Source organism: Mustela lutreola, chromosome 5 (genome assembly GCF_030435805.1).
Source record: "Mustela lutreola isolate mMusLut2 chromosome 5, mMusLut2.pri, whole genome shotgun sequence".
Taxonomy (NCBI): Eukaryota; Metazoa; Chordata; class Mammalia; order Carnivora; family Mustelidae; genus Mustela; species Mustela lutreola.
In genome coordinates, this window is record NC_081294.1 from 73048823 (window position 1) to 73061222 (window position 12400).

General features: G+C 38.6%; 1 protein-coding gene across 1 annotated transcript in view; it reads right to left on the reverse strand.

The window, feature by feature from the left end:
• Positions 1–3901: 3901 nt before the first annotated feature.
• Positions 3902–12400, reverse strand: part of SAR1B (secretion associated Ras related GTPase 1B) — a 32247-nt gene continuing 23748 nt past the window's right edge. The window contains exons 5-7 of the mRNA XM_059174604.1: positions 12049–12152; positions 10755–10886; positions 3902–9233 (exon numbers count right to left, since the gene is read on the reverse strand). Coding sequence (XP_059030587.1) covers positions 9117–9233; positions 10755–10886; positions 12049–12152 — 353 coding nt within the window. The 3' untranslated portion in view covers positions 3902–9116. The remainder of the gene's footprint in view (positions 9234–10754; positions 10887–12048; positions 12153–12400) is intronic.

The following is a 12400-nucleotide window of genomic DNA, read 5'->3' on the forward strand; positions in this document are numbered from 1 at the left end:
TTATAAAATAAATAAGTCACAAAGATGAAAAGTATAGCATAGGGAAGATAGTTAATAATACTGTAATAACATTGTATGGTGGCAGATAGTGACTAAACTTACTGTGATGAGCATTAAGTGTAGAATTGTCATATCAGTATGCTATACACCTGAAACTAATATAATATGTCATTATATTGGGTATGTCAACTCTACTTCACTTTAAAAAATTCTTTAAATGTTATTTATTCATTTATTTATATTTATCTACTTTAGAGAAAGGACATGTGCATGTGCAAGCAGGGGGAAGAGTGGAGGGAGAGGGAGAGAGAATCCGGAAGCACACACCTTGTGGATTGCCAAGCACTGTGTTGGGCTCCAGCCCATGACCCTGAGATCATGACCTGAGCCAAAATCAAGAGTTGATTTCTTCACCAACTGAGCCACCTAGGCACCCCAACTTTTTTTTTTTTTTTTTTTTTTTTTTAAGTGAAGACCCTAGAATAGCCAAAAGTCAACTTGATTTTCTCCAGACTGCATTCAGCCTGGTATGGGCTTCCCAGTCCGGATACAGGTCTAGACAGACTTGAACCCAAACCCAAGTGCTAGGAGAACCATAAAAGTGGTGCTGTAACTTGGTAATATTTCTAATCTCTCTAGTTTCTGAAATTTTGCTAATCCCAGATCAAATGGGACTACAATTCCAATACTGAATTTCACCTTCAGTTGCTTTTTTTTTCTTTTTAAGATTTTATTTATTTATTTGACAGAGATCACAAGTAGGCAGAAAGGGAGTCAGAGAGAGAGGAGGAAGCAGGCTCCCTGCCAAGCAGAGAGCCTGATTTGGGGCTCGATTCTATGATCCTGGGATCATGACCTGAGCCGAAGGCAGAGGCTTTAACCCACTGAGCCACCTAGGGGCCCGCCTTTTTTTTTTTAAGATTTTATTTATTTGACAGAGAGACTACAAGCGGGGGTTGTAGCAGGCAGAGGGAGAGGGAGAAGCAGGCTCCCCTCTGAGCAGGGGGAGCAGGATGTGGAATTCGATTCAGAGACCCCAGAATCATGACCTGAGCTGCAGGCATTTGCTTAACCAACTGAGCCACCCAGGTGCCCCACTTTTAGTTACTTTTTGCTCAAGAAAGCAGTGAACAGGGGCACCAAAGCTGATAAGAGAGAGCTGGGATTTCAGCTCAGGTAAGGTCTGAGTCTAGACACCCCATTCTTCATCTCTAGTTGCTTGTTTAAGTTAGAGAAAAAGAGACAGCTACAGAAAAGAAGAAAAGGTATCCAAAGTTTCTGGCCCCTTAGGCCCTAACTGTTCGGGTGTATTCTCTTTTCATTTAAAGTTGCTTTTATGGGATGCCTGGGTGGCTCAGTAGGTTAAATCCTCTTCCTTCAGCTCAGGTCATGATCCCAGGGTCCTGGGATGGAGCCCTGCATCGGGCTCTCTGCTCAGCAGGGAGCCTGCTTCCCTTCCTCTCTCTCTGCCTACTTGTGATCTCTGTCTGTCAAATAAATAAATAAAATCTTAAAAAAAAAAGAAAGCATGAACAAAAATCTCCATTTTGACCCCTGTCCGCCTGTATCTCTCCTCCAATTATTTCTTCTCCTTTTTTACTTTTAAACAGCCTTGAAACCTGTTAGGTAGAAAACCTTTTGACTGCATTGATGTGTTACCTATTAACCCAAGCCCTTTCAGTACAATCAAGGAAGAAAGCTCTTGAGTTAACTTTTGCAACATAAAGAGCTTGTTTGTAGTGGCATATTGCCATCACTGAAGTTAGTGACTTTAGTAAACATCTTAAATTACTTGTTATAACGTCCCAAATCAAAACCCACGTTCCAAAGCAAAGCTTACTTTATATACTACGTAATAGCCAGAAAATTATTGAGCCTTGATGTCAAATTTTATTTTTAAAATTTTATTCTTTTATTTATTTAAAGATTTTTATTTATTTGTAAGAAAGCACATGGTGGGCTGGGGGGCAGGGTGCGTGGGCAGAGGGAGAATGAAAGGCAGAAGCTGACTCAATGCTGAGTGTGGAGTCTAACTCGGGGCTCCATCCCAGGACCCTGACATCATGACTTGAGCGGAAGTAAGATGTTTACCTGACTGAGCCACCCAGGCACCCCTAATATTTATTTATTTATTTAAGTTTATCTAAGTAATGTCTACCCAACATGAGGCTTGAATTCACGACCCCCAAGATCTAGAGTTGCATGCTCTTCTGACTAAGCCACCTAGGAACCCCTTTAATGTCTAACTTTTAAATAAATCAAGGTTAAGAGGCTTTGTAAATAGAGGTCCTGACTTTTGTCAGTGAACTGCATCCCTAGCTGAACCCTGTATAAGGGATGCCACAGAAAGAAGGCCTTTTTTTAGGACCTTCGTTTTGTTTTAGGACTTTATAGTTAACAAGTTTTTAAGCAGTGTCTTACCTTTCTGGTTTTTGTGTGTGTGTGTGTTTAAAGATTTTATTTATTTATTTGATGACAGAGATCACAAGTAGGCAGAGAGGCAGGCAGAGAGGAGGAAGCAGGCTCCCTGCTGAGCAGAGAGCCCGATGCAGGGCTCTATCCCAGGACCCTGGGATCATGACCTGAGCAGAAGGCAGAGGCTTTATTTAATCCACTGAGCCACCCACGTGCCTCAGTGTCTTGCCTTTCAATAAGGAGAGTGGCCACCACCCAAAGGGCTTCATTTACATTTATGTTGTTTTTTAGGAAGTTCCCTATTCAGAGCAAGGTGTCTTTCACATTCTGCAGAGGTCTCTGACCATTGCATTACTTGTACCTTTGAAAAAGATACAGCCTGGGTGGTTCATTTGGTTAAGCGACTGCCTTCCACCCTGGTCATGGTCTTGGAGTCCTGGGATTGAGTCCCACATCGGGCTCCCCGTTTGGCGGGAAGTCTGCTTCTCCCTCTGACCTCTTCCCCCTCTCATGCTTTCTCTCTCTCTCTCATTCTCTCTCCCTTTCAAATAAATAAAATCTTAAAAAAAAAAAAAAAAAAGATATGGCTAAATTCAAGAAAATGGGCTAAACTGGACATTATTTCTCATTATTTGTCCTTTCATTGCACTCTATCTTCCTGTTAGTTTCAACTCAACAAATAATTTGAGTCCAGAGGTAGATCTATTTGATGGACACAACTGTAATAGAATCGTGATTGCTTATGTTAAAAGAGCTAGCCCAAAGGTTGTTGTCCTTCTGTCCATTTTTGTGGGAAATGTTAAAGGTAGGAAATGTTTAAGTCTCAAAAGTAACTCAATAATCCTTACCAAAATGATTAATGTTTTTCTTCACTGATGAACCAGTAATCGTTTAGTGTTATTAGTATTTAGTATTGTTACATCTCTGTTCCTGCTAAATGAAAAATTCATGTACTCTGGTATCAGAAAAACCTGAGAAGCTTGTGAATGATCCAGATTCCTGCCCTCCACCCCCACTCCAGATCTACTGAATCACCACCTTTGGTTGGATTTTTTTCTTTTGTGCTTTTCAAAAAGATCTTCCCAGGAGGGGTGCCTGGCTGGCTCAGTCAGTTGAGTATGGGACTCTTGATCTCAGGAGTTGTGAGTTAGATCCCCACATTGGGCAAAGAGTTTACATTAAAAAATAAACAGATAAAATAAAATCTTCCCAGGAGATTCTGATGCATACTAACGCTAGAGAACTTTGATATAGATAAAACCACTGGTTGCTTTATTTTTTACATTTCAGCAGAGTGAATATTGTGTCAGTTCGACTTCAGTTTGCCCTTGTTTTCAGGCAAGGTAGGCCTTGATATTTAAGCAAAGTTTCTTAAGAATCTTTGTACAAAGGGAAAGTTCTATTCATAATTTCAAAGTCCAAGAAATTTCCAGTGAGCAAAATGAAAATTAAAGTTGGATGATAAAGACAGAACTTGACACTAGAGTTTTTCAAAGACCATGTTAGCGTTTTATTTTTCTATTCCTGACACTCAAATTCATAGGGGGTGAATAATAAAACAAAATCAAAATAACATACAAACACAATTCAATTCAAGAACATTTAACCATCAATCGTAGCTGTTCTTTATAAAATACATAAAGGTAAACAGAAACATCTTCATATAAATTATGCTTAACAATCTGTATACACTGTGAAACCATTGTTAAAATCCACACTGAGATGCTAGTGCAAGCAGTGGTATACAAAAGTGCAAACAAGGTTAGTGATAAAAAGAACTGACTGACTTACCATTCAACATACTCTATAATTCAGTCAAATACTGAAGTCCTCACTACAGAAAACACTTTGATCACTTTCAAAGTAACGTGACTACATTCATCCTGAGTGCTCTCACCTCAGTATGGCAACTGTATGATGATGAGTTCAGGTTAGGAGTGGCACCAGGGAACAGAGAAACCCATGTGAAGTTGGTCATTCTGATGTGAATCTTTACACTTGATAAAAAAAACAATTCCAAAGACCACTTGTATGTCAAAAGCTGTAGAACTATCACCCCCTTTCCCCCAAAATATTTAAAATTGAAATTAATTCAAATTCTCCCTCCCTTATTTAAAGAAGAATTCATCCACTCCAGTGAAGCTTTTCCAAAAATAACTTGGCGTGAAATCACTCAAAAGGCTTTTCCATTTCTGCCCTAAAATCTATTTGGGGCAAGGATGCTCCTGAAACAAAGTTTACTTTTTTATTTTTTAAAAGATTTTATTTATTTATTTATTTGACAGAGAGAGACACAGCAAGAAAGGGAACACAGGCAGGGGGGAGTGGGAGTGGGATAGGGAGAAGCAGAAGCAGGCTTCCCACTGAGCAGGGAGCCCAATACAGGTCTCTATCCCAGGACCCTGGGATCAGGACCTGAGCAGAAGGCAGACACTTGACTGAGCCACCCAGGCGCTCCATAAGGTCTACTCTGGATAAATTTGCTTAGTGTGATTATTTTTGATTCTTTTAAAAACTGTAGTCAAATCCCTGAACAATCAATCAGTGGTATTAAATGCATTAATTACTTAATGTTCTAAATTATGAGAACAAAAATTTGTTGGTTCAGAGCTACATCTTCAATATGACTCTTCAGTGACTCTGTAGATTCCCTTCATACTTTTTTTTTTTAATATTTTTCTTAGTTATTTATTAGAGAGAATGAGAGAGAGAGCATGAGAGGAGACAGGTCAGCAGGAGAAGCAGACTCCCTGCTGAGCAGGGAGCCCAATGTGGGACTCCATCCTGGGACTCCAGGATCATAAACTGAGCCAAAGGCAGTCACTTAACCCACTGTGCCACCGGGGTGCCCCACTTCATACTTTTTATCCAGGTGTAGTGTGGGAGTGTGAGGGAGGGATGGTTCTAGGGACCAAGAGTAGACACATGGTTTTAACAAAATCCCAATCACTTTGCACAGAGACAGAGTCCCATAATCCAAGACCTGTTCTTTCCTTCCTTTTTGGGGGGATGGGGGCTTAAAAAGCACTGATTTGCATTTCAAAAGACCAGTGATGGAAGAAGCCATCAGAAGCATACCATATAGTTTTGAGAATTTAGACCTTCACTGAAGATACACCGTTTTCTGAACGCTTAGATTTATAGCAAAAAATAGTAAAGGTTCATAGAAAACCTTTAATTCATCATTAATTTTGCATTAAGGAATTTTTTTTTGCTCATCTCTATTTTTTTCATGCTTTCTTGGAAAATTTTGGAACCTTCACCAACTTTTACATAGGTTTAAATTGATTCAAACAATATATTCTAAGTAAAATGAACACAAGATATTTTGAGAGCATTCCCTTCATATTAGCTCTTCTCATTGTAGTCTAGTGAAAATTTGGCAATAAATCTTTGCAAACTTGAATCACATAACTATCAAAACTGAAATGCCACAGTGAGTCACAACCAATACAGTTTCACAACATGTAAACCTTTCTCTTACAACTCTCAAATCATGTCAGCTAGAATTACACTGTTTTTAATGATCGAACTTGTGAAAATGATGTGTTTTGAATGTGACTGATCAAATCATTTTGCAGAAGGCAAGAAAGAGTATTATTATAGCTATTACCTTAATTATTTTGCAAGTTTATGTGCTGGAAAGTACTAGGAAGACGTGTGAGCTGGTTCAAAACTCAGGAAAAAAAAAACATTGTAAACCACAGTAAATGTGTATATGCATATAAGCACACAAAACTAAAACTGACATCTATGCAGGCAGTATCTGGATTCATACATCTTTGGCATTCAAAGATACTGGGTCAACCAAGCCAATGGTGAAGAATTTTTTTCACATATTTCAGAAAATGTCTTGCCCCAATTTTTAAAAATGCTATGCTCTTCTCTCCATTTTAAAAATTCACTGAGCTAAAGACAAACTGGAATCAGTTTAAAAAGTTACCCGAAAATATAATTAACAGCAATCCTTGAAAGAGGTGTGAGGTTAAAGGTTTCATTAAAATGAGAAATGCAGGCTGAGATCTTGTTTTTTAGAGCTGTAGACTAAAGATTTTAATGTATGTTTTGAGCAGTGCCTGATTTATATGGAATCCAATCTTGTATACATTTTCACAACTTATGGTAAAAGGTACAAAATTAATCTATGTCCCCAATGCTACAATTTACCCCCAAAATACTGAACAGGCGCACATACTTGCACAAGCATGTAGAGAGTAAATGTCTTCCCCATGTGCTTTTACTTTTTCTTGCAATTCTCTTAATATGCTTCTCTTGAAGGGGAGCAGTGACTCAATGGATGTGTTCAGAGGAGCTGGAAGAGTGAGATGGTAAGCCCAATGACTCGGGCCCATCTCCCCAGAGCTGAGATGAAAGCCACTTGCTGCTATGTGCAGCTTCATTTCTGAACATTCAGGCCGTAAGAATCTCTCATCATTGGGAAAAGAGCCACAGTTTAGTTGTGGTCCACAACTGACTTTAATTCTATGATCCCAGTGTCAGAACTAGAATGAGAATTCTGGAATGATATATTTTGTTACCAGAAAGCATTTCTCCACTTCAGAGAAATTAGGAGGGTTTTTTCCTTTATACCAATTTATGACACAAGTAATTGATTTCACAATATCACAATATAAGGAAATACTTGAAGAAAATGCAATGTCCTTGTAGGTGCTCAAGATAGATACCAACAAGAGACAGTTACTTTTAATAAGGCCTAGTTCTGTTTAGTCAGGATATTAGAAGTACTTGATTTATTTTTCATTCGTTTAAGTAATCTTTACATCTAGTGTGGGGCTTGAACTCACAACCCCAAGGTCGAGTCACATGCTCCATAAAATAAGCCAGTCAGGTGCCCCTAAGAGTGAGTACTTGAATTAAATGTGGCAAAATAAACCAACAGGTTGATATGTCATCTCCTCCTTTTCCCATGATGCTAGTGATGATTCGGAGGAGGGAAGAAGCTCTTATTTTCATTTGAAAGAAAGGTTAAAGTGAAACAGAAGAGCCATATTACTAAAACCAGAGGTCATGCTGAAATGACCTTGTTGATTTAGCTAACTGGTGATTCCTTCCAGTCATATCTCTTAATCCTTAATCTGTCTCAGATGTTCCATTATTAATGATAGAACTAGAGTAACTGATTTGGAAAAAAGCTAAAGAAAACACTAATTCTGATGTTAAAATTATTCTTGATGGAATGGAGCAATCTATTCTCAATGGAACTAGTTAAATATACTATAAAATCCTGGTTTATAACCAAGAGAGAACTAACTCTCTTAAGTTTGAGTCTTTAAAAATACATATTTGGCACTTATCTTTCAGCTTATTTTAGTAATTATAGGAATCTCAGAACCTCATGGAAAAGAATTACTCAATTTCTTAGAAAGTTAAAGTGCTTTAAAAGCTACCTAAAACATTAATCTATCAGTGAGGCTTGCAGATGCTATCACACAGCAGGCATTACTTGTAAAAACAAAAGACTTTGTGCTATAAATATAAAGTAAGAGCTGACAGCAATTAAGAAAAAAGAAAATCGAACACAAGCATTCATTGATTTCTAATGAGAAATAAAATATGCCAAACAATGCAAAAGAGCTATAGGACAGGACCAGAATCCCCACGCAGCTCAGATGGCAGATAGGCTTCCTTTCTCCTCACACATACAGGCCTCTACAATGAAGCTACGCACAAGGTGCTGTGCTACCTGTTGCATCATTATTTAAAAGGGAGTGGGGAGTACCTCTAAATGTGGGGACACTGGTGCCCGTCACTACTTTTGGTGAAAAGGCACAAATGACCAAACAGGGCACCGGTAAGTTGGAACACTTCAGAATCAGACAACTGGAATGGAGCTATAGGCCTATCAAACCCCCAATTAACCCTGTGTTGTACCAGATATGCTTTTCTTCAAAAGACGGATCCCACAGAAACTAAAAGTGGATCCCATCAGCATTAATCATGGACAAATACACGCGATGCAGAAAGAAATGTGTAAAATGGAACCAAACACAGTGTGTCTTCTGGTAAATGCAAAAGCTTCTAGAGACTTACACATTATCCTAAAAATTCTGAAGTGATCTCCCTGCCCCACAACCCCCTCATACGTATGTTATTAAATACTAAAAACGTCAGAGCATACTAGCTAGATAAGACACATTAAAATGAAACACCTGCCCAACAAAGATGCCAAACATCAGGATATGTTTTATTGCATGACATTTGCATAAGAAAAAATATTATTGAAAACTGTAAGGCATCATGCAATCATCAATAACCTAATTATTAACTGTACAGTTAAGATAGGTGGACATATAATCTAAAATTTAAAAACTAGTTCCAAAATAGTACATAAAAATTTAACATGATGAGCTTTTAAACATGGTTTGTATTCGTAGCTTTACGTTGTTAAAAAGTGCTTCAAATGTACTGCTGGAAAGTTGTTCTTTATAAATGGCACTGGGGATAATGTCAGATTATAAACTGTATAAACTATTTTATGGAATTAGAAAGCTAACATTGTGATACTCAAACTTGAATCAGTTTTCAATTTGCACTCAAATTAAGTTGATATAATATTAATAATCTAAAAAAATCTGTTTTCTAACCAACAAAAGTCTATTGAATTCAAGTTATGCATGTTGAGTGGATCAAATCTCTGAGTAGGCCTGAATGATGAGACCTGGAACCGATGCAAGTGGTTGTTAATCAATGTACTGTGCCATCCAACGGAAACCTTCTCCGTAACCTTGCCTTTTGAGCACGCTGCACATGAAAACTTCTAAGGGTCGGGCATTCAGTTCCTTCAGAGATACATTGCCCTAGAAGGGAAGACAGACATTATATTATGATGGATGACCTCTTTATGAAATAAAAGCTCCACTTTACAGCTTCTACATCTCAGAACAAAGGGTGACTGTGCTTAAGCCTCGGGTGTTGGGCAGACAAGTGCCTTAGACACACAAGAAATCTCCTCCTCTCACTCAGTGGGAAAGAGGGGAGTTTGTGAGGCACATAAAAATGAAAACAGTCTTTGACTTGGAAAAATTTAAGTTACCCAAGCAGGCTTCACTAATATTAAAGACAAACCTTTCTGAGTAGGTTTATGACTAAACAAGGCATTTCCTAAAAATGGGGAGTTGACTTACTGAAAAGAAGACACAGAAAACAGACTAAAGTCTACCCTAACACCAGAGTCTCCTTCAAAACAGTGCAGTATTTCTCTACTCTGAAAGAAATACATATAAACCAAGAAAATTTTGTATATTCTGAGATTTTTCCATACCAACGTCTCTCCCTCATACAAATTGACTGTAAAAATTGACTGCAAAAATAACACATTTTGAAGCTTATTATAAAGTATTATGTTCAGGGCGCCTAGATGGCTCAGTTAAGCATCTGCCTTCCGCTCAGGTCATGATTTCCGAGTCCTGGGATTCAGCCCAGTATGGGGCTCCCTGCTCAGCAGGGAGTCTGCTTCTCCCTCTCCCTCCCCCACCCCCTTATGCTCACTCTCCTTCTCTCCTATAAATAAAATCTTTTAAAAAAAAGTATTATGTTCGGGACACCTGGGTGGCTCAGTTGGTTGAGCAACTGCCTTCGGCTCAGGTCATGGTCCCCACGTCCTGGGATCAAGTCCCACATCGGGCTCCTTGCTCGGCAGAGAGCCTGCTTCTCCCTCTGCCTCTGCCTGCCATTCTGTCTGCCTGTGCTCGCTCTCTCCCCTCCCCCTCTCTGATAAATAAATAAAATCTTAAAAAAAAAAAAGTATTATGTTCAAAAAATCCCCCAACACTCCTGTGTTCAAATCTACACTTTATTTTTATCTCTGATGAACTCAGGGTCTAAATACACTATTGGAATGCTTAAACATTTAAGTATATTATTTGGGGGCTAATTCTGAAAATCTATGACAAATAAAACTTTGAAAGTTTTCATTTGGTTTCCCACAAGCATGAGTTTTGACATTCTTGTTATCCCCAAGAAAAGGTTTCATTCAGTGGTAGAAAGAAAACACATAAAGACATTTAAAGACCCAAATGTACAAATGAGTTTTTATGAAAAAAAAAAAAATAATAATGGGCATATGTAGTTGGACAACAGTAATTTAAAAAGACATTTTGTTGTATACTTAAAACTAACATTACATATCAGTTATACCTCAAAAAAAAAAAAAGGCAGACCGCCAGTTGAACTAATCACCATGATTACTGCTAGTGCTAATATTGGAATTAAACTATTTCAGAAGATAAAAATAAATAAGACACTGAACTGAAAGACCTTTACACTGTCAAATGAAATATTCACACTAGTCAACAAAAAAAGAAAACTCTTTTATTTACCTTTCCTGTTGTCTGACCATATAAACCAAACATCTCTCGTAACCTCTCTTCACTGATGGCTTCAGGTCTGTCAATCTTATTCCCAAGAATCAGTATAGGCACATTAGCAATGGTTTCATCTGTCATTAGTGACTGAAACAAGACAAAATGAAAGATAAGATGTTGATATGAAACTACCTGAAGAGCTCCTTATGACAAGATACCAATGAGTAACAAGGACTCATTCTCTACCATAGCATGTCAGTTCTGCCAAATTCCATTGACAAACTTTTTGTACATTTGAAAGTAAGATCAGGGGTGCTTGGCTGGCTCAGTCAGTAGAACCTGCAATTCTTAATCTGAGCCTTGTGAGTTTTAGCTCCAAACTGGGTAGAGAGAGGAGTTAAAAACAAACAAAAAAATAACCTTAAAAACACACAAAAAAGTGAGCTCAAAGAAACTGTAAGCTCCTTGTGTAAATGCTCAACTCTGCTGCTCGCTCTGTGAATCACTAAGGGACTCTAAAACAAACACCTTGAAGCTAGCAGACCTGGTTTCAATTCTAGTTCTACTGCTTATGAATTGTGAGATCTTGAACAAATAAGCCTCAGTGAAGCTCAAAGAGAATTTGGAAGAGTAGCACCTACCTTATGGAGTTGATTTGGGAATTAAATGATATAATATACACATGCCTGGCACAAAGCAGGTAGTCAGGAAATCCCTGACCCTGTTCCATGACCACAGAACCTACCTGGACTTTGCCACATGAACAATTTTGCCTGCTCTGGGCAGAGGCACAGTCAGGTCAAATCACTGCTTCCTCTGTGGTCCCAGATCAAGCCTTGGCCTTCCTGGCTGTTCCTGAGCCACTTTATGAAGCATCTGACCTGGGAGAGGGGGAAGAATAGTGCCTACACATGCCACCACTCACTCGTAGAAGTGGTGACTAAGATAGCATGTTACACCATTGCCAGGTTCCGGCCAACTCCTGAAGAAAACGGCATCTAGGATGACCAGGGACTCAAGACCAAGGCACTCCAGGTATGCCGCAGACATGAAATATACTACAAAGGTACGCTGCACAGAGTGAGCTTAGGTCTTCAGGAAGAAGGACTGTGCTAGTATGTCCTCAAAAGCTACAATTACTCGAAGCTACTGTCTCTGTGTTCTAAGCAGAGTTAACCACTGAGCTCCATAAATAGCCAGGAGTTGTATCAGAGACTACAGAAAAGCTGTACTCTGATATTTAGATCTCCAACCTATTTCTTCAACCTTACCAGAGTGATTCAGCTACGTTTAGTTTTAGTTAACTTACATCAAGTTCTTCTTTTGATTCTAACAGCCTTTCATGGTCTGCACAATCCACCAGAAATACAATGCCATTGATAGCAGGAAGGTAGTTTTTCCACACTCTTCGAGCTAACAAAAACAATCAGGAGTTAGATTTTATTTGCCGGTCAAACCTAGCAGATGGTTTGATGGAAGAGTCCAACAAGAAACCAAGTTTAATTATCCCTTAGCTGCTACCACTTCACTATATATTTAAATTCATCTTTAACCCAGGATCACCAAATTTTTCCAGAGGACCAAGGAAGGCTTTCCTTGATATAAGCAAGTCAAATATTTTTACTCTACTCCAGTTCTCCCAAGTTAGAAGTGGAATTATT